A 21,187-nucleotide genomic window follows, 5' to 3' on the forward strand; every position below is an offset into this window, starting at 1 on the left:
GCGCCGACTCAACGAGTGGCGGGTAGCTCTATGTACAGGTCCACACCGCTCAGTGGGCCGCCTCCTGGGCATGATATGGTTCGTTGTCGTTTTTGCCTCAACGGGCGCTTATAGGTTTTTATGCCCCTCACGTCGCCCTATTGCTTCTCTTTTTCCAACCTGGCATCTCTTTGAACATACACGGGAATGAACTGATTCCGATCATCATACATGTCGATATCGATTTGACAACAACAACAACAACGACAAAAACGGAAAGGTTTCAGCCGATCAATATCGGTACGCGTTGACCAACTTCCGTATTGCGCACGAGCAAGTCGAGAAGCAGAGACAACAGTTAGAGGAACAGGAGAGACAGGTTGCTTTGCTTAGACAACGGATCGCTGTGTTGGAAGGCGGAGATGAACAGGGGCTGACGAAGATGAATGCGCGTGCTGGGAAGTCGAGTGTGGATGATTTCTCGATTAGGGTGCGTGATTTTCCTCTTCACTTATCCTCACTGATATTTCATCTTTCGTGTTTTACTCGATATCGTCATTTCCCCGATTGCTGAATTGATCTGCACAGAACGAAGCTTCCAAGTTGGAACGGTTGATTAACCGATGGGCTGCGGATGTCGTCCGTAACCCTCCAGGGAGTCTAGGAGACATATATAATGCCTCTCAGTCTGATATGGGAGGGTATGAGATCGAGAATCCGACGCCGGCATTGGTACAGAACATCCTGCGGCACGCTTTATCCGAAATAATATCTGAGGTAAGGCCTCAACCCTTGAGCGATTGGGGGTCTTTACTGACGTGCTGGCATGAAAGGGCATCATTAATTGTTTGATTGTCACTAATTCGCCTGAAGCCAACATCCAGTTGTCTCGTATTCATGATCATATCTTCCAGCGTAAGTTGTGCTAATACTTCTCCACCGATGTGATTCGTGCTTCTGTACTCTCGCATCATTAGGCGATCCCACTGTGGCCAGCGTTTGGAGACGGCAGACCTTCTCCGCCGCCGTTGAAGCCTTCACGACCGAAATGTCGGATTACATCCTCAACGAGCAAATCCCAACTCTAACAGAACTCATCTTCTCCCCTTCTGCACCACCTCAGACAGCGGTGCTTGCCGCAGGATTACGAAACATTCTGAACACTGGGTATGAGTTCTCTAGGACGCTGCATGCGAGTAAGACTAGCTCTGCTGGATCGACGGGAGGGGCAGATGCATTTTATCGAGCGTTCGTGCCTGATCTTGGAAGTGTGTTGTATCCGACTAGGATCGAGTTGTTGAAGAGATGCAGAAAGCATGAGATGGGCGAAGTGGATCGGGTCGGAGCTTGTGTCTTCCCAGTACGTTGCATTCGGCGTTCAGACCAATGTTGCCGCGCGGCGGACTGAATCTTGCAAACTCTTTGCTGTTTTTAGGGTCTCGTTAAGGTCGCACGAGGGGTCAACGGTAGTGCCTCTGATGATACAGACGGTGGTCAGTCGGTCATTCGCCGTGCCCAAGTTGTTTGCGAGTGTGCGTTGGGACTTGGTGATGTGGTGGTTGCAGCAAACCCAGGCGCGGCAGCTGCTCTAGAAGCTAATTTTGAGCAACTTAGAGTTTAAGGTGGCGTGTTGAACGTATTTCCTCAGACCGCTCAGCTGTTGGGAAGCTTCTCGTTTTTGGATTGGGTCTAACTTTATTTTCATGTGGATGTCATGTTTACGGGCTGATTCGATGCATACAAATCTGTTGTTTCTTGCCTGCCTTGTCCATGAGTTACTTGCCCAGCTTCTCTGTTCAGGCCGTGGCAAACCCCTAAAATGCACTCTTGCACCTCAATTCCTATTTTTGAGCTTCTGAGATCCTGATAGTTGTGCACTGGGCAAGCAGGTTTACAAGTGCGGCTGTTGAGGGTGCGGACAAACAGGCTGGTGACCCGTATGGAAAAAGGTACCAGATTTTGTGTGACTTGCAAGTTGTCAGGGCACGCCCCACGTGAAGCCCGGTGCACCACCCACTCAGAGACATTGACCAAAATGACCGGTACAACAGAGAAAGTGGCAACATGCACTGACCTACACAGAAGTGAAGATCATGGTTCGGGTGTTTGGGAGGGGATGACATAGAGATCAATGAGTAATGTGTTTTAGGATGAGCTTGGTGCATTGGGGCAGTTCCACAGCCTTCCCCAGATGCTGGATGGATTGGCATGTCGCTTAGACGCATTCTGAGCAGATGGCACTACATTGTTGGGCAATGGGCATGCCGAGAGGGAGAGAAAGGCTAAGTCCAAATCTGGCAGAAAACAAAAACAAATAATCGTCATAAACACGCTCCCCACATCGACCACAACTATCATGCCTGAAACTGTTCTTTTAGGCATCTTGACTACTTGTGACATGATGCCACACCCGTGCCGACTTATTTCAAGACAATGATGCCATACATCGAAGCCATAGACTTGGCTGCAATCTGCGCAGTCATCCAAACTGGTACCACAGATCCTTGATGGGTGATAATTGATTGGACCTTTTCACCATCTTTACAGATGGCTCGCTAACTGCAGATGCAGTTCAGCAAGTTGACCGACCTTTGACAAGGAGCAACTTGCTCAGCTCTGCAGATGCACGCTTAGGTGGAATCAATTATTTCCGTACATCTGAGAGCTTGGCACAGGTGTAGATACTGAACGCAAATCATATTTGGCTCTAGTGCTCATGGTATGATGTGTCTGAGTCTGTGTAAGACGAAATCTTGCTCTAGAGCATCTGGCACCCTCCATGAAATGACGTGATTAAAATCCCGCTCCTTTCAGCCACTGCCAAGCCAGATGTGAAATGACACGATAACTGAGAAAATCCTATTCACAAAAATCCTACAGTAGAGGAGGATTTTTCGTGAACTGCTCTGTTATGTGACAAAATGCCGGAATTGTGATCATGAGAAAGGTCATCACATCACGGGAGAGAACCCCCGGTCTGCATTTTTGAGGGAATCTGTCAATTTCCAAGTGAATGGGGTATCAATATGTTTGTCAGAAATCAGCTTTCAAATTTCGGATTGTAATACAATCTCAACTGTATTGAAAAATAAAAAATCCCCGAAATTTGATCATTTTCGAGCTGATTTCTGACAAACATATTGATACCCCATTCACTTGGAAATTGACAGATTCCCTCAAAAACGCAGTATATAATGCCTCATGCTTGCTGCCATGTACAATTGCTCCTTCCTCCCCCCTTTCCTTTGACTCTTCACCCGATATATCTTAGAGACTGGAGCGGTTGCAACATTGCAACATGGTACTACATACGAGATTGACCGAGATGCTTGGCATTTCTGTGTGAGTGCAATCGTAGTTTGTCTTTCAAAATGCGTCGGCTAAAGTTTGATGCGGCGTTAGACCTGTCGTTCAAGGGGGCATGCAGTGGGTATGTTTAGGGTCGCACTTGCGTTGCAATACTATATCTAACGCATGAAAAGGTTGGGGTACCACAGATGGTTGCTGCGGTATCGAATGCTGGAGGGTTGGGGATCCTCACTGCATGTACGTATCCCTTACCATATCCACGCGAAGTTCGATTTTTCGTCCGGCCCCTGTCTGTCACATCCGCATTTACCTGAGCTAACAACATCCACGTTGTACCTGATCATAATAAATAAAATTGTGCTCGCGTCGTTACAGTTTCCCAGCCAAACCCCGAAGCCCTTCGTGAAACGATCAAAGAAACACGTAGACTTACGGATAAACCCTTCGGTGTCAACATTACCTTTCTCCCCGCCATCAATCCTCCTGATTATGGTGCGTTTGTACGCGCCGCAATTGAGGAAGGTTAGTGAACGTTCTTCGCTCCTAAGAGCTCAATTCTGATAGTGTTCCTCTTACTACGGTTTTAGATGTAAGGATATTTGAAACTGCTGGTAACAATCCGGGACCGGTGATCAAATATCTCAAACAAAATGCAGCGATCGTGTTGCACAAGTGCACCACTATCCGACATGCCAAGTCCGCCATTAAGATGGGCGTGGACGTTTTGTCCATTGACGGGTTTGAATGTGAGTTGTTTGACGGGGTTTTTTGTACCCTTTGACCGATCATGATGCGAATTTCTTGGGGATCCCCATCCAGGTGCAGGACATCCTGGAGAAGAGGACATCGGGGGCGTCGTATTGGTAAACCTTTCTGTCATGGACTGACGGATTACTGACAAGACTGCACATGCTATCATAAAAGCTTGCCCGTGCAGCTCAAGAGTTGAATGTTCCCTACATCGCGTCAGGCGGGTTTGCAGATGGACGGGGTTTAGCAGCGGCTCTCGCCTTAGGCGCAGACGGTAAGCAATTGTGGAGCACTCAATTTCTAAGTTTATTTAATCTTGGCACTTGTGAATGGAACAGGTGTCAACCTGGGCACCCGTTTCTTAGCAACCGTTGAGGCACCCATTCACCAGAACATCAAAGAAGTGCTGGTCAAGTCCACCGAACGAGATACAATTCACATCTTCCGCACTCTCGGTAATACTGCACGCGTTTATAAGAATGCTGTTGCCAAAGAGGTTGTACGGCTGGAACGACGACCTGGCGGAGCCAATTTTGAGGATCTAAGAGAGCTCGTTAAAGGTGAACGTGGAAGGAAGGTTTACACGGAGGGAGATGTTGATGCAGGGATTTGGACTGCTGGCATAGCAGTTGGGTTGATAAACGACATACCTCCGTGTAAAGAACTATTGGACAGGATGGTGAGAGAGGCCGAAGAGATCATTGGCAAGATGGATAGCTTGAGGAAGCCCAAGGCAAAGCTGTAGACAATGGTGTTGGAAACTTGTCATTTGCTGAGGATATTCTGCCTGCTGTTCATCTTCTACTTTCATGCTTTTCCATGTTCTGTTGTGCTACAGGTAGTAATGGGGAATGCTTGTATAAGGTCTTGATATGTGTCATTCGGAGGGTGGTACTGTATGGTATCATGATTACTGAGTGGGAGGTAGTGTCGAGACGGATGGTTCAAGGGTGCTGCGTTCTTCGGGAGGGAAAAAGATGTGCCACAGCTCTGGCCCATCGCGGATTATTGCCTAAAGATGTGTTTCTCAGGGATATGATTAGCGGGAGCCGAACCGAAGCATAGACGTACGATTGCTGCTTCCACAGCAATGAGAGCGATGATGATAAGTTCCATCCGATGCGTCGAGGACTGGCACAGATGAGCTGGATTAGTACAGAGTAAGGAATTCTCGGAAGAGAAAAAGACGGAGCACCTCGGTGAGTAATTCACGCAAGGTCACTTGGACCTGGAGAAAATCATAAGGTAAAGGACGATGAAATGAATTGGGAGATGTTTACCTCGGCCGCATATGTAATCTTCTGGTTTAGAGCATTTACGCGTTCGTGAATATCTAACGCCTTACTCATGGAATTGAAATACTCTGACCGCCTTTCAGCCATTAATACAGATCGAAATATTAAAATCTGCCGACCTTCGAGCACGGGTTCTGCCCAATAAAAATCTGGGGTATCACCAAAATTCTGTCGGCTTAAATTTAGACCTTGTCTGAACTTCAACAGTTCACCCAATTTCCGAATGATTTCCTTGCGCTTTAAACCGGGAACACCAGTTTCGGATAAAGTCTGGGGAAGTCGCTCGACAGATGAGATGAAAGCATCCAGACGTGACTCGAACGCTGCTAGTGCTGTCGATCGTGCAAGTGCTTGAGAAAAAGCGTAGCGTGCTGGGAAGGTGCGAGTTGGATACGAAGATTCTGCGGTGGAATCCGGATGGGACGGTATTTCGGATAGACCGGCATATGGCGGGACTTGTCCAAGTATAATGAGATCGCCTTGTAATCGTGTTCGCCTAAGGGATGGTAGCACCTTAGTGCTGGGACAGCACTTAGGGATGGATCACAGCCAACAACTCACTCTGCGGGGTCGGTAACAAATTCTAGTTCTTCAGTCTCAAACTCACGCAGCGGCAAGATAATAGCATGAGGTGTTCGAAGGGTAATATGTTGTGCGAAAGTACGTGCAGATTCCTCGTCCAGTCCCCAGCAGACGATTGCGCCATTACCAAAAATCCAAACTTCACCTTGAGAGCCGCCAGGTTCATTTGTAGGCACCCATATGGCGTCCTCAAACCGTTTGGCAGATGGTGTCAGTGCTTTAAACAACTCTCCGAGGTTAAACCTCTCGGCAGTTGCGAAGGCAAGAACTGGGTGAATGCACCCTCTCGTTGGGTTTGGATTCTCTCGTATGGGCAGTGATGCGGAGGCAGTACGCTTCAAAGACGTTGAAGACTGATTCGGCTTCGGTTTCGTATTAGTTTTCTGTCCCGACACCTTTGCGCCAGTGGCGCTGGCAAAGGAACGAGTCATTCTTGATACTGTGAGAATGGATGTCTGGATTCTGGACTGAAATAAGGATCGACTGGACGACAACAAGCTAGTACTGCTGCACCGAGTGGCGCGTAAGGCAGGCACCGATGCCCTTAACATTTCACACCGAGGGACGAGGATATATGGAACGCTCGGCGCTTCAGCAAAAATGCGGCACGATCACCTGGTTTATTTGGAATATCGTGGGAACTCCCATGCCCAGGCAGGACCCCAGCCTCTATGACTTCGTAATATTATTAGATGGACAAATAGACCCACAGAAAAACAAATGACGCCGATCCCATCTGTAGTAATGGAATTACGCGAAATCGCCCGCGACTTCGCGTTCTTGGACTACAAACTGCTCCGTCTTGTGAGGGTATACAGCGTTAATGACTTCCCTCTCCAGGTACGTCCGTTCCCCACCGACTGACAATCTGATCCTTCGCCCAAAGATGTTGTACTCTCTAGACTTCACTGGGGTGAGAGTATATTCGATTCGCAGCGCGCTTAGCACGCCTCCGTATGCATGACTTATACCACTAAAGACAAATATTGGCCCGTATGAAGCATCAGCGATAGTAAGGCTTACGTGTCTATAATGATGATTTTTCCCTTGCATCTGGATACCTGTCGGTCGAAGGTTGGCGTGTGGCCCATGATCAAGTGTCGGGTCCCTGTCTTATCTAACACTGCGTCGATGTCTTTGCAAACTTTCCTTTCATCCTCCAGCGCCCATCCGCGGTACCAAAGTGGGCCGTTCGACCCATAAAGTTCATGCTCGTCCTTGCTGGCATCAGTGGGGAGGCCGGGGTAGGGGTTTGGAGGATGTGGCGGGGGCTGCTTCCTTCTCTGGAGCTTGGAAAGGAGAGAAGAGCCAAGGTTGTTAATCCGAGAGGGATAAGGCGTTGCTTGCATGAAAGTTGGGGAAATCCCACCATGAACGAACGACAACGCAGCATGAGATAGCGGCGACCCGCTTGGGGTGTAGTCTGTGTTAGGAGGACCAAGGCTAGGATGTAATGGAAGCCGAGAAGTAATTGTGTAGTTTGTTCGCCACGCAGCGCCTATCCAACCCGTGCTGATAATCCGCTGACGCTCTGCGACAGAACCAAACGTCTTGATTTCTGATCCCCAAACATATCTGGCATGACAGAGTTTAGTGCAATTACCAATATGGCGTATTTTTTTCTCAAGTACCTCCAGTCGCCTGTATAGTCCTAAGTAGTGCGAGGTGCCAGGATGAGAATGAGATACCTATTGAGTTCATGATTTCATGATTTCCAAGATGACTAAGAACATCCCCTCCAAAAGAACGGGCCTGATTCCGGAGATCCTCCATGAACTGGTAAAGTAGAATTGTATCGTCACCCCTGAGTGCTCAGATTCTTCAATCGGAAGCGTGCAGCACTCAGAATCGAATGGACGAACCTGTCAATTATGTCACCCGTCTGAACAAGGAAATCAACCTCCCCTGTCCACTGGTGGTTGTCATCAATCACGTTGTTCATTTTCAGCACCTTCAACGCGTTGGGCAAGTCGCCGTGTAAGTCACCAACTGCCACAACCCTACGAAAGAAGGTAGGAACCTCCCCCCCTGTCTCTGGTTTCCCCTTTGGGAGCGACTCGGGGCCAGGCAGTAAGACATAGACCAGTAGCGCGCATACCACTACCAGTGGTAAGACTCGTATCAAGCGAGGCATGATCGGTGCGTGGGAAAATTTGACGCCATCATCACGTGTGCACAGCAGCGATGCCGGAGTTATATCAGGAATCCACTATACCCCGTCATTTCCAGTTATCTAAGAAAGCCCTTGCTGATGGGCAAGCTCTGTGTTCTCGTGCGAAAGAGCTCTCCGGCTCGAATGCGAACATCTTAGTGGATGCGCTTGGGGTTGAGGCCAAGATCAAATGGTTAAACCAGGGCGTCCTCGACCAATTATCGGTAATCACAAGCGCCCCCGTTAACTTTGGTGCTATAAACTGATAGTGTAGCCACTTAGCTTGCTGCTAGTGTGGCTAAAAGTTTAGGCGCCCAGAGGACAAAATTATTGGATGAAGCCAGAGTTTGTATTTCCACATTCAGTTCTTCCATAGTGTCATAACACACTAAATAATCACGCTGTTGTCGCTAGCTTTGGGATACGCAGAGGACCCAGCGAAACCAAGCCCTAGATGCTGTCCTTGAGTCGCTTGGTACTCAGCTGGTTCCTCCGTCATTACACCAAATGTCGTCTGGTTCATCTCTGTTCGGAAGTCAGCACTCGCTATCGGAGCCAACCATACTCAGAACTGATCTCGCCCAGGACCCGTCCTCTCAAGATCCAAAATCCAAATGGAAGAGTCTTCGAGACTTTGTCGACGAGAAGGGTATTGATCTCACACTTGACGGGATTGAAGAGGAAAGAAGTAACCTAGATGTATGTATTTGCTTCCTGGTCGAAAGGAAAAATGGCCTGAATCGCGGAAGGATGTTCTGGGATCAACTGCCGCCCATGCCCCTACACTTAACAAGTATATTGCAGACATCCGAAATTTCCTTCCCTCGATCTCTGCCCCCCAATCGCTATACCAGCTTCTCTCCGAGCAAGAGGAAACTGCTTCAGAAATGGCCGCGCACTTGGAAAGCCTAGCTGCGCACTTTGAACAGATGTCTCAGGCGCTTCATGATCACGAATCGGGGAACCTTCTTTCACCAGGTGACATTGAGGGTGGGCTGGGCCTGTTGTACGCTTTGGCTCGATTGGTCTGATTCCTTTGCCACATCAGTGTTAGTGAAGGATACGCAAGAGTTACCTTCCATTATCGAAGACCTTGAACGATCCGTGCAATCAATTGAGTCCATCAAGTAAGCAGTGGTTGTCCCGGTCTGGTGCAATGTGAACATTGTGATATTGAATCGCATTCCCTTCTGTACAGCAACCATGTCATCGCATATCGGGATACTGCACTTGCAGGCATAGAAATTCATCACGATATTCTCTCGCAGCTCGAAGGATTAGAGTCTACCATGGATGATATGCTGGAAGAGCACTACATTGTCGAGGTATTCAATATCCTCACAAGTTGTATACAACCATTGAATCTTGCGTCGAATGGTAGTCAAGAGTGTCTCAAATTAGCAACTCCCTTCAATCGCATCACACGGCTCTCGCAGAACTTGAGGAAACCTATCATTCCTATCAGCTCGCCTATGACCAGTTGATAGTGGAGATGGACCGAAGAAAACGATATAGGGACGGTGTCCATGCAATGATCGAGCGTTGGACCATGGAGTTGGGTGCATTACGAGATGGTAAGGCATGATCCTAGTATTTGTGCATCGACATCCACCGTGCAAACTCTTCCCGCAGAAGAACTCTTGGCCCGTGAGCGATTTATAGCCGATCACGGCGGTTTTCTTCCAGATGATCTTTGTCCTTATGTGTCGGATATGCCCGTTCGGTGGACGATCGAAGGAGACGGGCGTGAAAGCAACGCTGCCCTGAGTGATAGTATTGTACTGGAAGTACGTGCGCTATAATTTTACCGAAATCCAAGATATGTGCTAAGTAACAAAACGACTCTAGGCGAAGAGGAACTTGGGCTTATCCGAAGAGAAGAGATAGCCCATCAGCTAGAATACAGCAGTCATACTGGTTTTCGTGCATCTCCCCTGGACCATCTCAGCACGTCATTTTCGTGTATCCTTTCCCACATACGGATAAATGACTCTAATACCTAAGTACCATACACTTCGCAATGCACACTATCTTTCCAATAATTAATCATTCCACGGACTGTGATTGGACTCCTGAACAACTGGGTAAAGGCTTCTTCAACGAACTACAACTTCGGCCTGGCCACGAGCTGGCCTTCTGACATTGATGGTTCTCCGCTTACTCCATGTGACAGTCCTTGTGGGAAAGCTGAATTGACCCAATGTACGATCGCCTCTACCAAACCATCCACCTCATCCTCCGTATTTCCCGCATGCATGCATATTCGTACTCGAGAAGCAGAACGAGGAACAGTCGGTGGTGTGATATGACGTGCGAGATATCGACGTTGTGGCGTGTAATCCAAAGTACCAACCTGATGAAACAAGGGCGTGGCGGAGGGATCCATTTCTCCGGTTTGCAAAAATCGGGCCAGAGCGTTAGGCGTGTGCCGGGGATTTGGCGTGATCAACGGTATGATCGGCGACACCAAGGAGGCAGTGACCATGCCGGAAGGTTGACCTGGAGAATATATTTGGCCATTGCGAGTGTGCGTCTGATCGGGCAGGACGATAACAGATTCCGAATTAGGGGTGGATTCAAGACGACTACGCAACGTTTGGAGAAAATACGATGAAAGGTGAAGCAGATGGTCGGTTTGCTGAAAAGGGGACCAAATCGGATCAGGCGTGGCAGGGGACTCGATGCCGGTACTCACATTTTGAACAGCACCTTCTCTCAGCATGTCGATAACACATTGAATCGCGATGATGTTACAGATAGGCAATGATGTGGTATAAATAAAGGATCGTGCATAGTTGATTAGATGTTCACGAATCCAGGGAGTAGTCAGGATAACGGCTGCACCTTGGAATCAGCAATTGTGTAAGAAAGGGATACCAAGACACGACGCACCCCCCCCAGTTGCCAAAGCTTTTCCAAACGTGTGCAATCGGACGAGTACTCGATGTTCCAATTGCAGCAAAGAAACTAACCCTCTCCCATTTTTTCCATATATCCCAGTGGCATGGGCTTCGTCAACAATGACATGTGCATTCTGAAAAGGGAATTGTTCCTCCGCAAGAGTCACAATTTCATGAAGTGGCGCGAAGTCACCATCCATGGAGTAAAGAGATTCGACGGCAATGAACAGACATGCTTTTCCTTCCCGAATGCTTGGGTATGTTCTGAAGATATCCTCAATTTGTGACCGAAGATCAGAGACCGAGTTGTGTTTGAACTTTCTACGCATGGAAGGATGAACCCGGGATGCCCTCATTCCATCATGGACTGATGCGTGGATGAGAGAATCGTATATGATGACGTCTCCAGCTTGAGGAACGGTTGAAAAAAGTCCAACATTAGCATCGTATCCCGAATTGAAAACCAGTGCAGATGGTGCATTAAAGAATTCTTCGAGGCACCCCTCAAGAGCGACATGCATTGAAGAATTTCCAGCTAGCAACCTTGAGCCACCCGAACCAAGGATGCCCATGGTTGAGCCGTTCTGTGAAGAAGGGTATTGTTTCAGGGCGTCTAGGAACCTTTCCCGCAGCACATCGCTGGATGCCAGGCTTAGGTAGTCATTCGAGCTGAAGTCTGCGTTCCCAAAACGCTCGATTCCACTGTCCGATTGCACCTTGTGCAAAGCGGGAGTCGCATCGAGGTGTCGGAGGAGCCCTCGCTGTTCTCTTGACTTTAGCTTCGCCTTGACGCGGCTCTCCAGGATACGATTGGACATTTTCAGAGGAATGCTAGAAAGTCGGGAGGGCGACAGGGTCAATGGGATCGAGGGGTGCTATTAGAACGATCACTGTATGCACTGACTCTGTACGCACTGACTATAGCAATGAGCAGACAAAACAGAAGGGCCTCCCAGAATTCGGGGGCGTCCAAAATCGTAAAAGCACCGCGCCTTTATGTGACTACAGCACGATGAGGACCAGGAACGACAATATCACCATGTCATAATTGCCGATATAACGCACGTTAAGTATGTTGTACCTGCGTTCCAAATATGGAAACTCTCCTAGCGGATCACACGTAGCAGAGATGTAAGATAAGAGCGAGGAATATAACTATGTAGTGATTTCGGGTCAAATGCCCGCACATCATCGGAATAATAAGTAAATTAAGTAAGCTGTGTAAGGCAATTGTGCGACCCAGGGGACACTGCGGGGGGATAAGGGACAAGGAATGCGCCGACAATCAACCGAAGACCGGCGCCCGAAAGAGACCCGATCACCTCCTTCGTAGAGGGCCCTATTTTCTGACGCGCGTTTGTAATTGTCCAAATTCGGTCACATTGACATTACGCAAACTTCGTGTTACAGCTGTCCGAGTATCCCTACATAACCAAACTACCGAGCCCTACCAAATGTCCTTTAAAAGCTTCATACCAGCGCTCAAGTCGAGACTATCTCGTCCCCCATCAAGCTCACACTACATCAATGAATGATGTCTCTCAGCTCAGCCACACAGGAACGAGGGATCAGAAGCACACGGACCAGATGGTAGTGGGAGGGTATGAGACATGCATGCGATGTCCCCAAAATTAAAAAAATGAATGATCTCACTCACAGAAATATCCAGGGGTTGCATCCTTTACCCAGTAGCCCCATCACCGTATGAATAACAGACCAATATCCGGTGAATTGATCGATCCAGGTCTTCTGGAACAGTCCTCCACCCACAACATTGGGTTAGATCGGCCTGCAGCCAGCACCGTATTCAACATCACGTGCTCGAACTAATATCAAGGAGGCGCTTCCAGTTAGAAATTATATATTCCTCAACCCAGGAGCCACGTCATAATGTCGCATAGCTGCAGCTCAGAATGCTGGAAAGCAGGTCGTAAAGACCAATGCGAGACGCATCAACACCGGCTCTAGCTCTGACTCTTCGGCCCATGCATGGTTAACGGGCCCCAACTATGACCTGTATCTCAGTCTCGCGTCAGAGAACTCGATAACTGTAGCTACGACACGAAGAACACAAGAGTTTGTACGTTAGTCTGAGTCGCAACAAACTGAGGCCAAACGACCGTAGCGCGATCATTGAACAAAGAGGAATAAGGCTTCCTCCTTTAAGTCACTAGTAGACGGTGCCACGTCAGGCACCTTCGAATTTCCAACGCCCCCGCGCTCTGTCATTTTCGCTTTCCCACGTCCTCTCTTCCTCTTATGGTTCGCACTTGAGGAACTCTGTTCGTTTACATTTTCCACTGTCCAAGAACTTGCTCTGCAACAGTCGAGAACATTGACATTACAGTAACATGTGGATTCGAAAGAAGAACATGACAATCCTGATATGACCACTCCGTCAAAGCAAGTCAATGCGGTAGGATCAGTCAGACAAAGCATCGTATTGTACAACTTGTTTGGAACAATCTTGCTAACTGTTTCCTCCAGTGAGTTAGGCTGTTGCAGCTTCCTGGGCGGACGACCAAGTTTCATGCGCCCATTTGGTGTCGATGAAGTCTTTTTCCTCCACCACTTTCCCATTGGCGTCGAAGCGGAGCTTGACCACACTTTCAGAAGACTACACGAGACTCTCTTCAGCATGGTCAAAGCACAGCAAAAACAATCAAGAGACGCACCCCTACGCTGAAATAGAAAACCACTGTATTTTCGTTCTCTACCAGATCTGTGATAGTGATCTACACACGAATCGATAGCAATCAGTGAGCGCTTATCACTGGCACGATCGGCTGAGTTGTGCACCTCCAAGTCTTTTATCCTTTCGAAGAAAAAGGGGATCGCCTTAATGGATTCCTCCTTACTCAATGGATTCCATCCCAGTGCCTTCAATGACTGTGGGAGTGGGATCCAGGTGAAGTCATCTGCAACATCCTTATCGAAGGTAGCCCTCAGACTTTCGGGTGTGTATGAGAAAAATGCTTCGGTGAGTCGCAAAGCGGTCTTTAAGTTAGGGGATTGATTGTTGAAGGCTGCAGCGAGAGGTGCGGCGATTTGGATGGGAGGCATGTTTGTGATAGGGAGCACGCTGGAAGTTCAAGATCCTGACGTTTATATTTCCTGATTCACCCCTCAATTCCAATACCCCCGCGTGACGTATGGATCGCGACGAGCCGGAAGCCAAAGAGCCCTGATAAACTTCAATTTATGGAATTTCATTACCACCCTGATATTCATGTGTGTGGGGAGTGTGGGACATATTTTCCGGTCAATTTGTTGAGCTCAATTCCCGCTACTCCGCCTATGTTTTTTTCTCCCGAACTCAATTGTCCTATGCACAGGGTCCTTTCTCTGCCCCATACAGTTCTATTCCGCTCATGGCTGCAGTGTAAAAATCAGAGTATGCGGTGGGTTTACGGAGCGAGAGCGAATCTCGGGCTTCGTCTCAGCCAATAGCAACGTTGAGAGTGAACATGCATGCGAGGTAAGAGTAGCCGCTTCAGGCGGCGTTCCCCAGTTATTCCCCAAGTGTAGACACTTGTTATCTTATAATTCCCGTAGCTCTTTCTTGTTGCGGGTTTGTTTTATGAATTATTTGGGAATGGGAGACTTAATTAAGGGATGAAGCAAATGATGAGATTTTGAAGAACGACTTTAACGCACCGCAAAAGGCCAAAAAATATAGCTCATGGTTGAAGCGAATTATTGGTGGAAAATAAAATATAACGCAGCAAATATTAATTATGGTGTTTATTTAAGAATATAAATAATTATAAACGGACGAGCTGGCTTCGCCTTCCACCACCATAGGCAGGTGACTAGCCTCTACTGGAACCACCACCACTCGGGCTTGGCTACAGCAACCCATCAAATACTTCCTCCCTTGATCTTGCAGTCGACTGATCGGTATCTAGTCGACGTTTCTCACTAGGTGTGCGCGCTTGTCGACGCTGTTGTGCTCCGAAAATCAAAGAAGCACCCACTGACCTATGGGTGGACGAAGTGTACACCCCCCAGACTATCGGTAAATGCTAAGCATAACTAAGTAGTTCCTTCCGGGCACACTGTAACGCATTCTCCCTCCCACACTGGCGACTGTCATCACCTTTGATAGCGCCGACTGTCGCGCAACGCGTGTCATGACTCTGAACATGGGCTCCTCTTTCAATGATAAGGGCCCATATGTAAAGGAGATGATGAACAACGCGTCTCATCATTCCGGGGCGGCTACTGCGACGCCGACATCACTTGACCTCAAATTATTTGAGCATGGCTCCGCAATCCTTGTCTTGGGTTCACAGCGCACCTTAGCAATATACTCTTCGGACTTGTCATCAAGTTCTTGTTTTCATATGACAATCTGTCAAAAGATGGATCAGAGATCATCAGAGATAAGGAGCTTCGGTTTTCTTCACGGATGCCCGTCGCTTGAGTTCGTCTCGGACATGCTCAGGTAAGGCCTTCGGTGGTTAGCTTCTTTCTAATGTTATTGAAGCGGATATGCAGTTTTTTATTGGGAGGGACTTTGAGGATTTCTTCTCTTGTAAGTCCACAATACTTTGGTCCGTATTCCTTAAGGATTCCAATACATGGGGCACCGATTCTTCATTCGCCTGAAAGGATGCACCCCAATTTGGACGGTCCCAATGCACGATTTGGCCCTTTGATGTCATTTCCTGAATCCATCGTTCCCCGTTTTTCTCCAGATCCACAAGTCTCTTTACTTCGGAGACTTTGGTAGCAAGGTTTTTTGGACCGTCCGCTATTATGCTAACTGGAGGCGCGGGTGATTTGTCATGCGATTGTGACTATTGGATCTCAAGGACACTTTGTAATAACATGATAGCATCTTTGCTTCTTCCCCCCAACAAACTTATTGCCTGGAGCAGCCTCAATCGTCCAGTGTTGGGTTATACGACGCCGCGCCCGGCTGTCTCTTCACTCTCCGCGAATGGGGCGCCATTTCACTCACGTCTACGCTTACTTTCCCCTACTGCGCCGACATACTCAAACAAAGAGCCTCTCACTCGACCAGTGACACGCTCTCAATTGCCGCCCATGATCACACTCATGACGTCTGAGTTTAAAGCCTTGTTAAAGTACGCGGGGTGATAAGAGGCCGAAGAAGAATGGCATGCGACTCCCGCAATTAACTCTACCAGAGCAGCGCATTCCGGCTGTCAACAAATGAAGCGAAGGAACCAGGAATATCGGGTGGCTGCTGAGTAGCCGCGATGCTATGATATAGTGGAATAATTTCAGGGAAGCAGCGCCGAGGCGTCACGCACGATTTTCGTGATAACACTTCCACTTATCGCTCGGCAATCATGGTCCGACCTGCAATAAGAGTTATGGGCCTGATTTGGCATCATCTGATATTGCGACACCCATACAACTGGTTGATGACCGGCTCGTGGCAGTTACTTTCCAGGCTTATCATGCCACTACCTGGTCCCATTAGCGGTCATTCGACTGTATACCACGCGTCGCATGCTCATTACTCCAATAGCGATGACTCAACGCTGTTGGTCTTCGCTAAATGATGCTCCACAGGTAGCTCAATCCGAACATGAAAAAGACGTTCCAAGAGGGAAGGGATCTTACACCCGCGTGATGAATGCATTCTTAGGGGTATCACACATCAACGATGAAGCTTGCCTCCGCTGTCATGCATACGGTCCCCTGTTCGTTTTGTGCCCACAACTGCGTCCCTGTGATGGCGCCCCCGGTAGCCTCCCGAGGCAAATAAGCCCCACAAAGCGTCAGATTCCGTCCAACGAAGATAGGATGTTTTGCGCGGTAGGCATATCGCTTTATTGCTGGAAGGCCTCCCAAGCCTGGCGGTGTCAGTCGGGAAGCCAATTCCAGGAGGAGCAGAGATGTTAATGGTCCATGTACAAGACGTTCTGAAGAGTAGAATAGAATTCACACAACTAAGCCTACGGCATCAGCGGAGGCACATTACGCATACCTGGATGCCCATCGACCTCCCGAGCGAATACAGGATCAAGGTGGATCATGTGCGCATTGAACGTAAGAGCGCTGAACCTGAATAACATTGACACAGTTGGGATGAAAGTGTAAGATACATCAGGACTCGACTCGAATGCTGGGAGGTGTCTCAGTCAAGCACTTAATCAGAGTGGAGTGGCCAAGCTACCCTGAGAAGTCGATGTATTTGCGGGGCTCTCCGACGGCGCAACTGTCTGCCTAGGGGTCCGTACAGGCGGCAAGAAGACATGCGTTCTTGTCTCAGTTATGGCTAAGCCTCGTTCGGTGCTAAGCTTCTTCAGCTGGTCAACGAACACCATCGCACCGCCCTTTTTTACTTCGATGCTAGGCACTGTCGTCACGCATTTCACTAAATCACCAATCTTGAGCCCTAGGTACCCCTTGGGCTCATGAAAGTTGAACTCTCCTCCTGCCCACATCCGCCGGGTGTATGGAGAAGGCAAATTATAGGTGGGTCCGTGCCGTCGTAACTCAGATCCTTGAGAGGAACGAGAGAAGGGAACAAAATTAAGCTATGCCCTGGGTCCAACAAGTCCCCACTTGTTGCCGAGCGGCTTCCGGAAAGCATGGTTGAAACGACGAGTTTGAAGAGCGAAGCGTTCCGTCTCTAGTAGGAAGAGTCACGTAGAGTGACGAACGCGGGTAACATCAATAGTGTCAAACTCTTCGCTGTTGTGCGCCTTCATACGAGCGATAAAAGAGTCGAGCCCCTCACTGGTGCTCGTGCCAAGAAACCGAGGCAGTGGCTCCGGACAACGAGTGGCAGCAAAGCCGTGAAGGCGACATTCTTGTAGGACAGATACTTTGACATTCCTTCCGCGAATTTTGAAGTCTCAGCTTGTGATGCTTGACATGTGAGTTCAATGAATCAACAAGGGAGATCACGTGAGACATTTCAACCTATTATTACCAAGGTTTACTTGAACTTCGTTTCATCTTTGAACTAATCGGTGGGCTTGAGGCGGTATGGACAACTGGGGTAAGGCTGAGGGGACTTATGATCCCCCGATCTCATTGAAATCGTGACTTGCAGATGACGAAGAGTCCGGGATGAACGACGAGTCAAGCCTCTACCCGTTGTGGCTCCAAGTCGGAAATTTGAAGGCGAAGATGAAGATGAGGATGTAGCGGTAAGATCCCGAAGTCTCGGGCATCTCGTATCATGAGTATTGATCGATGCGATACTGCTCTTACCAACCTTCAACCGAAGGATGATTGGGAAGCCTCGTCCGAAGAAGAGGAGGCACCACTGCCTCCGCCTGTTGCACCTCCTAAAAAGAGAATGACACTGAAGGCTAAGATATCAGAGAAGGAAGCTGAGAGGGCTCGCCAACTGGCAGAAGATGATGAAGGGGAGAGTGTAATCGACGAAGCGGAGCAGAGACGGAGAGACAAACAACATCAGCTCGAAACAGATCTTGCGAATGCCAGCGCCTTGCTTTCAGGAACGTCGGTCTCCGGTACGTAGTCATTATCTGTCTCCTTCCAATAGCTGACAAAATGTCGTTCAGGCAAGTCATTACCAACAGAAATCCAAGAACTGCTTTCCTTCACACCAAAGACGAAGGATGATTTTGAGGCTTACTCAAAGAAGATTTTCGATGCTTTTATTAGGAAGCATCAAGAGAAGCCTCTTTATGCTGTATTTGTTGAGATGCACGTTAAAGCTCTGGCCCAGTCGTTACGGGACGTGGATGTCCGCAAAGCCGCCAGCGGGTTAACTGCTCTAGCTAACGAAAAGCAGAAAGAGCAAAGAGAAAAAGCCAGTGGAAAGAAAAAGACAAAAACAGCTTCAAAGCCAGCCCTCGCCGGCACCAGGTCCGTGTCCAAGTGAGTGCCACACCTCCCCCTATTCAACCCGTCCTCAACGCAACCTCGAAGGGTTGACACTGCTGCATACGAAGAAGCTTTGGATGACTTTGACGATGATGATTTCATGTGAATTTTGGGCGAACCTTCTCGACCAATGCTCTGCGTATCAGATAACCGACATGTATTAGAGCAGTGCAGATCATATTCCAAATTTTTCCTTCACTCTAAACATTTACCTGGTGTCTCTATATAAGCTAATTGCTCTGACATGAGCTTTGGATGAGTACTGGACAGCCTGGATAGTAGCGACACAATAAGGTACGGGTTCAATTCCTGGAGTCTCAGGCGTTACCCTTCGGCCTCCTCTCTCAACTGCCTCTTTCATCCGCGCCTTTTACGTCTGTGTTCGACCTTCATGCATCCCGAATCTGGGGGAGCGTTCTGACGAGCTTAACACCGCAGTCGTGATTTACCACGCACCACCGCTAACGACTGCCTCGTCATTCCACACCATACATGAGCGAATCAACTCCACAAGTATTTGAGTCAAACGTGACGAGTCATAACAACAGCTGAAAAAGGCTTGCACTCCAACTCACACACCGCGCTCCATTCTTATATTATCAAGGATCAGGCTGCCTAGGATACCGGGGGCTGCGTAGGGAAAACCGGGTATTCAATTATGGATGGGGTTGTGCAGATGTCGTATGAAGATGAAGATCTGGCGAAATGAGTTGCCGTATATGTACTCGTCTTACATGCCGAATGCAGACGTTGGATCGGCATCATCATCGTTCTCGTCGTCGTCGTCGTCATCGTCAACTCCAATCACTTCACTTTTTCCTATCCTCAATTCGATTTCTTTTCCTGCTTCGTACAACTTCGACTTGAAGGTCCTGAACGCGTCCTTCGACGTGCTTACATCCCATACCTGGAGTTTTCCCGTCGAACCCCCGCGGCCAGGGTAAGGGGATCGTCTGGTGACCAAGTTACAGAGAATGCCTTTCCCTAAGATGAGAGCAACCTCATTAGAGGCGAAGTAGGCAGTGTTCTTGAAACACTCACGACACCAAGCTCTTTGGAAGCAACCATCGAGACATCTAACTCCTGTGTTGTCGCATTGGTTTTAACGTCCCAAACTTTGACGATCTCGTCATGTCCTCCCGTGGCAATGCAACCTCTTAGGTGGGGATTGACGTCCAATCCAAGGGCAGATCCATGATGTGCTGCAATATTGAACCGAGGGGCGGAATCCATTTTTCCAGACAGTGTGCGTGCATCAAAATTCCGCACGCTTCCATCCTTCAATGCTACCTGATAGGCAGGTGGAGATCAGGAATATGAAGCGGAAACATCACGAACGCACGTAAAATCCACTTGGATCCCATGGATCCCACCGCAAAACTTCAATCTCCTCGTTCAATTTTACACCCACCACGGATGTCGGAGCTCTGGTATCAAACATCCTGAGTGTGTGATCAAGACCTCCAGTAAGTAGTACAGTTGACTCGTTAGGGCACCAATGTACTGTTTGAACCTTATCCTGGTGGATATTGTATGACCTGATGGCACTACTCCCGGATCCTCCGGACAAGTCCCAGAGTTTAACCGTCTTATCCGCAGAAGCCGATCGAGGAGATTCCGATGTGCCTTGTTCCAAGATAAGCCGAGGACTGAATCAATATGGAACTGTCGTTTGATTTCCCTGCTTTTTTGCGCTTGTTGGGCTTTGCCGCCACTGGACCGCGCTGCTGAGTCTTTTCTAGTTTCCCTAATACGGCATCGGGTAAACGGCATCCATCGTGTCCAGCGACCATATTTCAATCTCTGGTTCGAATGTTCCTACAGCAATGAAATTACCAGTCTTGGACGTGGAGGGGCATTTGGCTGGTAATCAAGCCATTCGATACATAGTGGGAAAGAGGGGAGCATGAAATCGTGATGGCATATAGGTTGTCTTTCGATTCGTCATACACAAAAACTTCCATTTGCGCGACGTCGGCCTCTACTTTGGCGACAACAATTAGGTTATCGGTAGGATATATCTCGCTTCCTCGCGCTCCTGTGCCTCATCCTTTTTATGGTTATTATGCAGGATAAAATTAGAAATCCACCTCCTTTAAAGTAACATATGGGTCGTCCCATCGTGAGACAATAACCACTTCATATTGGAAAATGGACCTTTTATTGGTTGTGGATGGAAGGGCTCACGCGTACCAACCCCTCCCTCCTCATCGTCGTATGTATCCAATTGATATTCAGAGATGTCATTGGGTCCTTCTGCGAATCCGTTGAACCTTTCTGGACAGCGCCATCAACTTCCATATCGCCTGAATTTGATTCATCTGGATCTGGTACTGGGAGAACGATATGTCAGAAACAAATAATTAAGGAGAGTGACT

At 48.4% G+C, this 21,187-nt stretch overlaps 11 protein-coding genes across 11 annotated transcripts; 5 read left to right on the top strand and 6 right to left on the bottom strand.

Moving 5' to 3' along the window:
- Positions 1–259: 259 nt before the first annotated feature.
- Positions 260–1,600, top strand: EI90DRAFT_2946518 (uncharacterized protein; the record flags this gene model as incomplete). Its single annotated transcript, XM_039055345.1, has 5 exons — positions 260–469; positions 568–756; positions 813–894; positions 957–1,339; positions 1,415–1,600. Coding segments are annotated over 5 exons (1,050 nt in total), but the record flags the coding sequence as incomplete, so codon positions are not given.
- A 1,677-nt stretch (positions 1,601–3,277) lies between these two features.
- On the top strand, positions 3,278–4,783 carry EI90DRAFT_2946490 (putative 2-Nitropropane dioxygenase; the record flags this gene model as incomplete). The annotated part of the gene is made up of 8 exons (XM_039055343.1): positions 3,278–3,321; positions 3,382–3,409; positions 3,462–3,525; positions 3,664–3,810; positions 3,876–4,034; positions 4,108–4,151; positions 4,213–4,312; positions 4,377–4,783. The coding sequence occupies 8 exons, from the start codon at positions 3,278–3,280 to the stop codon at positions 4,781–4,783; spliced, it is 993 nt and encodes a 330-aa protein (XP_038908864.1).
- A 165-nt stretch (positions 4,784–4,948) lies between these two features.
- Positions 4,949–6,346, bottom strand: EI90DRAFT_2946569 (uncharacterized protein; the record flags this gene model as incomplete). Its single annotated transcript, XM_039055346.1, has 6 exons — positions 4,949–5,050; positions 5,110–5,169; positions 5,234–5,266; positions 5,319–5,401; positions 5,453–5,829; positions 5,895–6,346. 6 exons carry the CDS (start codon positions 6,344–6,346, stop codon positions 4,949–4,951), a joined length of 1,107 nt encoding a protein of 368 aa, XP_038908865.1.
- Positions 6,347–6,565: 219 nt separating this feature from the next.
- Positions 6,566–8,073, bottom strand: EI90DRAFT_3088320 (Metallo-dependent phosphatase-like protein). Its single transcript, XM_039062265.1, has 5 exons — positions 7,778–8,073; positions 7,604–7,719; positions 7,547–7,556; positions 6,939–7,490; positions 6,566–6,888 (listed from the first exon to the last, which is right to left on the bottom strand). Exons 1-5 carry the CDS (start codon positions 8,047–8,049, stop codon positions 6,666–6,668), a joined length of 1,173 nt encoding a protein of 390 aa, XP_038908866.1. The 5' UTR covers positions 8,050–8,073; the 3' UTR covers positions 6,566–6,665.
- Positions 8,074–8,099: 26 nt separating this feature from the next.
- EI90DRAFT_3135252 (autophagy-related protein 17) lies at positions 8,100–9,954 on the top strand (the record flags this gene model as incomplete). The annotated part of the gene is made up of 9 exons (XM_039064719.1): positions 8,100–8,291; positions 8,350–8,412; positions 8,482–8,766; positions 8,817–9,057; positions 9,116–9,194; positions 9,266–9,392; positions 9,449–9,641; positions 9,700–9,854; positions 9,916–9,954. 9 exons carry the CDS (start codon positions 8,100–8,102, stop codon positions 9,952–9,954), a joined length of 1,374 nt encoding a protein of 457 aa, XP_038908867.1.
- A 66-nt stretch (positions 9,955–10,020) lies between these two features.
- EI90DRAFT_348256 (pyridoxal phosphate-dependent transferase) lies at positions 10,021–12,213 on the bottom strand. Its single transcript, XM_039067509.1, has 5 exons — positions 12,033–12,213; positions 11,887–11,969; positions 10,960–11,798; positions 10,763–10,905; positions 10,021–10,705 (listed from the first exon to the last, which is right to left on the bottom strand). The coding sequence occupies exons 3-5, from the start codon at positions 11,783–11,785 to the stop codon at positions 10,172–10,174; spliced, it is 1,503 nt and encodes a 500-aa protein (XP_038908868.1). The 5' UTR covers positions 11,786–11,798; positions 11,887–11,969; positions 12,033–12,213; the 3' UTR covers positions 10,021–10,171.
- Positions 12,214–12,793: 580 nt separating this feature from the next.
- On the bottom strand, positions 12,794–14,300 carry EI90DRAFT_348457 (uncharacterized protein). Its single transcript, XM_039067510.1, has one exon. It carries the CDS (start codon positions 14,028–14,030, stop codon positions 13,098–13,100), a length of 933 nt encoding a protein of 310 aa, XP_038908869.1. The 5' UTR covers positions 14,031–14,300; the 3' UTR covers positions 12,794–13,097.
- A 462-nt stretch (positions 14,301–14,762) lies between these two features.
- On the top strand, positions 14,763–16,077 carry EI90DRAFT_3088334 (uncharacterized protein). Its single transcript, XM_039062266.1, has 4 exons — positions 14,763–14,985; positions 15,076–15,414; positions 15,468–15,504; positions 15,582–16,077. The coding sequence occupies exons 1-4, from the start codon at positions 14,951–14,953 to the stop codon at positions 15,639–15,641; spliced, it is 471 nt and encodes a 156-aa protein (XP_038908870.1). The 5' UTR covers positions 14,763–14,950; the 3' UTR covers positions 15,642–16,077.
- A 472-nt stretch (positions 16,078–16,549) lies between these two features.
- Positions 16,550–17,538, bottom strand: EI90DRAFT_348557 (HotDog domain-containing protein). The gene is made up of 3 exons (XM_039067511.1): positions 17,122–17,538; positions 16,933–17,070; positions 16,550–16,867 (listed from the first exon to the last, which is right to left on the bottom strand). Exons 1-3 carry the CDS (start codon positions 17,390–17,392, stop codon positions 16,596–16,598), a joined length of 681 nt encoding a protein of 226 aa, XP_038908871.1. The 5' UTR covers positions 17,393–17,538; the 3' UTR covers positions 16,550–16,595.
- A 390-nt stretch (positions 17,539–17,928) lies between these two features.
- EI90DRAFT_3282638 (eukaryotic translation initiation factor 3 subunit J) lies at positions 17,929–18,915 on the top strand (the record flags this gene model as incomplete). The annotated part of the gene is made up of 5 exons (XM_039066909.1): positions 17,929–17,952; positions 18,007–18,103; positions 18,184–18,433; positions 18,485–18,803; positions 18,855–18,915. Exons 3-5 carry the CDS (start codon positions 18,256–18,258, stop codon positions 18,913–18,915), a joined length of 558 nt encoding a protein of 185 aa, XP_038908872.1. The 5' UTR covers positions 17,929–17,952; positions 18,007–18,103; positions 18,184–18,255.
- A 253-nt stretch (positions 18,916–19,168) lies between these two features.
- On the bottom strand, positions 19,169–21,140 carry EI90DRAFT_3088342 (WD40-repeat-containing domain protein; the record flags this gene model as incomplete). The annotated part of the gene is made up of 9 exons (XM_039062267.1): positions 19,169–19,716; positions 19,737–19,793; positions 19,851–20,099; positions 20,152–20,397; positions 20,476–20,542; positions 20,564–20,649; positions 20,696–20,834; positions 20,915–21,062; positions 21,083–21,140. Coding segments are annotated over 9 exons (1,227 nt in total), but the record flags the coding sequence as incomplete, so codon positions are not given.
- Positions 21,141–21,187: the final 47 nt, after the last annotated feature.

This window comes from Cantharellus anzutake (assembly GCF_015039405.1).
Source record: "Cantharellus anzutake strain C23 chromosome Unknown EI90scaffold_133, whole genome shotgun sequence".
NCBI lineage: Eukaryota > Fungi > Basidiomycota > Agaricomycetes > Cantharellales > Hydnaceae > Cantharellus > Cantharellus anzutake.